General features: G+C 40.0%; 1 protein-coding gene across 7 annotated transcripts in view; it reads right to left on the reverse strand.

The window, feature by feature from the left end:
• phf14 (PHD finger protein 14) overlaps positions 1-2,372 on the reverse strand; it is a 127,301-nt gene that overhangs the window by 98,460 nt on the left and 26,469 nt on the right. For all 7 annotated transcript variants that reach the window (XM_020621423.1, XM_020621422.1, XM_020621424.1 and 4 more), the window contains exons 7-8: positions 1,287-1,424; positions 524-670 (exon numbers count right to left, since the gene is read on the reverse strand). In XM_020621423.1, the coding sequence (XP_020477079.1) occupies positions 524-670; positions 1,287-1,424 (285 nt within the window). The remainder of the gene's footprint in view (positions 1-523; positions 671-1,286; positions 1,425-2,372) is intronic.

The raw sequence follows: 2,372 nt of genomic DNA on the forward strand, positions 1-2,372 counted from the left end.
AGGTCTTTGCTTTTTTCCAACACCTACACACCTGCCAATTCCTGTGGTTGCACTGGAGGGTCTGACTGATCTTTTCCGCTGAAAAATTTATTGATAGCTTGTTTCATTGTCACGAAAGGTCTAAGCGAGAGCAAGATGAACCAGACACAGGCAGATGACATCCTGCATGGAATCAACCCCAACCCACGGTGTTAGGATGACCATAAACTTACGACAGCCACACACACATATATGCACACACCAATTCTCTCTCACTTCTGGTGTTTCACAATATACAATGATGATTAAAAATAAACAAATGGGGCAACATGTTTGCAAGTCGCACCATGCACTCAGTTGAAAAATCTAGTTGCACTGTTGCAAAAATAGCTGAAAAAATGCGACTAAATGGTCAGTCATGGTCACAGGTGCTTCTATGATTTTGTCAACCCCAAGTATCAACGAGGCTAGGCTACATTAAAGAAATACACAAGCACATGTTCAACAGTTGTTCTGAAAGACGCTGCAGTTAAACTATACTTACCTGGGCCTCGGGAGTCAGCTGTTTCTCTCTCTCCTGCAGAGAGACCTTACAGTAAGACTGCAAGGCCAGATAATTCTTCCTTTTCCACTTCCTGTCAAAGCGGTCTGCATGTTGTTTGCAGTATGCAAAAAAAGGATCTGCAATATCCTGTGGAAGCAAAAATGACATACCTGAATGTATGCTGGACAGGAGAAAACCCACTTCAAAAATAGGTCTCTTTATTAAAACTATATGGCATTCTGTGTAAATGGGGTCATATGTGCAATATCTGAATCAGCAGTAACCTGACAGACAGAATGAGTAGTATCACATTATCTTGTTAAGTTTTTCAAAGCTGTTGGCACTTAAAATTTTGCAGTATCCAAAATCCATAAATCAATCCCACAACCAATGAAACAAGTCACACATTAGTCAAAATGTGTGATCTGTCTCTATAATCAGGTTCAGCTAGTGACAAAGAAAATATCTTTGTAGATGTGTTAGATTTACATATGACTTTCAGCCTAACAACAACAATTCTTTTACCTGGGTGTAACAAAAGCCTTACAACTCAGTTTGAGTGGTATTTTAGTACTTTAAGGTCCTGCTTGAGAAGAACACAGATAAACACAGGGCTGGTCTTTCATTTGTTGTTTTGTGTCTGTGTTTATAAAACCTCGAATAATTGCTTCACTTCAGTTTGGCTGGCTAGCAGCATAGCACCCAACAGTGAAATTGTTTTCCACCCCTTAAAAAGCTTTATCTTCCAGGTTGCTCCCCTCACCTCCTCTGCAGCAGCCTCGGACAAGAGTCCCTCCCTCTGTGCACAAGTGACGTGGAAATAGGATCGACACATTCCTGCATCACAGCTGATGCACACACCAGTCCTGGCAAAGCGGACATCTTCGCAGAAACTGCACTCCTACATGAAACAGAGTACAGTACAACAGGGAGACTACAAGTTTTTGCTGCAACAAAGTGAAAGTGAACACTTATTCCTGTTTGCCCAGCATCACATAGGTTGCTTTCACATACACATACGTGCCACACAATTTTTTTCAATGGTGTGGTGCAGGCACGCATCTACTCTAAAACAATGCATTTTCTCTTAAGACATTGAGTTAAGTATGAAAACAGGATGGATAACATGTTACATGTGACAATTCCACTTCATTTTCTACTTTAAACAAGAGCTCAGCTGCTTTAAGTGCTAAACATTTTAAAGTTGAGGTAAAGTAGAAACAAACGTGTTCTGAGTTTGTCACACCACAGGAAGATGTATTATTAACCACCCAGCAAAACATGAATAATGAGACAGCAGCATTAATGTTATTTCCTAGAAAGAAAGAAAAAACACAACTGTGGCTATAAAGTTTCATCTGCGCTCAGTCTCATGAGTGCCCGAAAAAACAAAAATAAGCATAGAGCTCTGTGTGCTCTAGCTTTTATAACATTCCAGTGCCAGGGGGAGGGTTATGCTAAGAATGGCTCCAGTGCGTCACCGAGCCATGCTTTCTACTCCGCCTGAGAAATCCTGAACTCAAAAATGATGAAACAGTCTAAATCCACAGTCCAGCGTTACATAGTTGTCAGTCTTTTCATGCTTTCAGCAACTATTTTCTGACATGTATATTGTGTTTACAAAAATAATTATAGATTTTGATTTACCCAGACCTTAACATTTCAGTGTGGTGGCTAAGTTTAACTAAAATATTAACTGCTTTTGTCATCAACACTTTAACTGACACCACAACTCCTTTAAATGAAACCAACACCTCAGACTCTTTCAGTGCTTGAAATCCTGAAGTGAGGCTTCACTGGAGTTCATACAATACCTCGTATGCAAGAATGAACATTTCAGAACAATCTT

Source organism: Monopterus albus, unplaced genomic scaffold, assembly GCF_001952655.1.
Source record: "Monopterus albus unplaced genomic scaffold, M_albus_1.0 scaffold259.1, whole genome shotgun sequence".
NCBI classification, from domain to species: domain Eukaryota; kingdom Metazoa; phylum Chordata; class Actinopteri; order Synbranchiformes; family Synbranchidae; genus Monopterus; species Monopterus albus.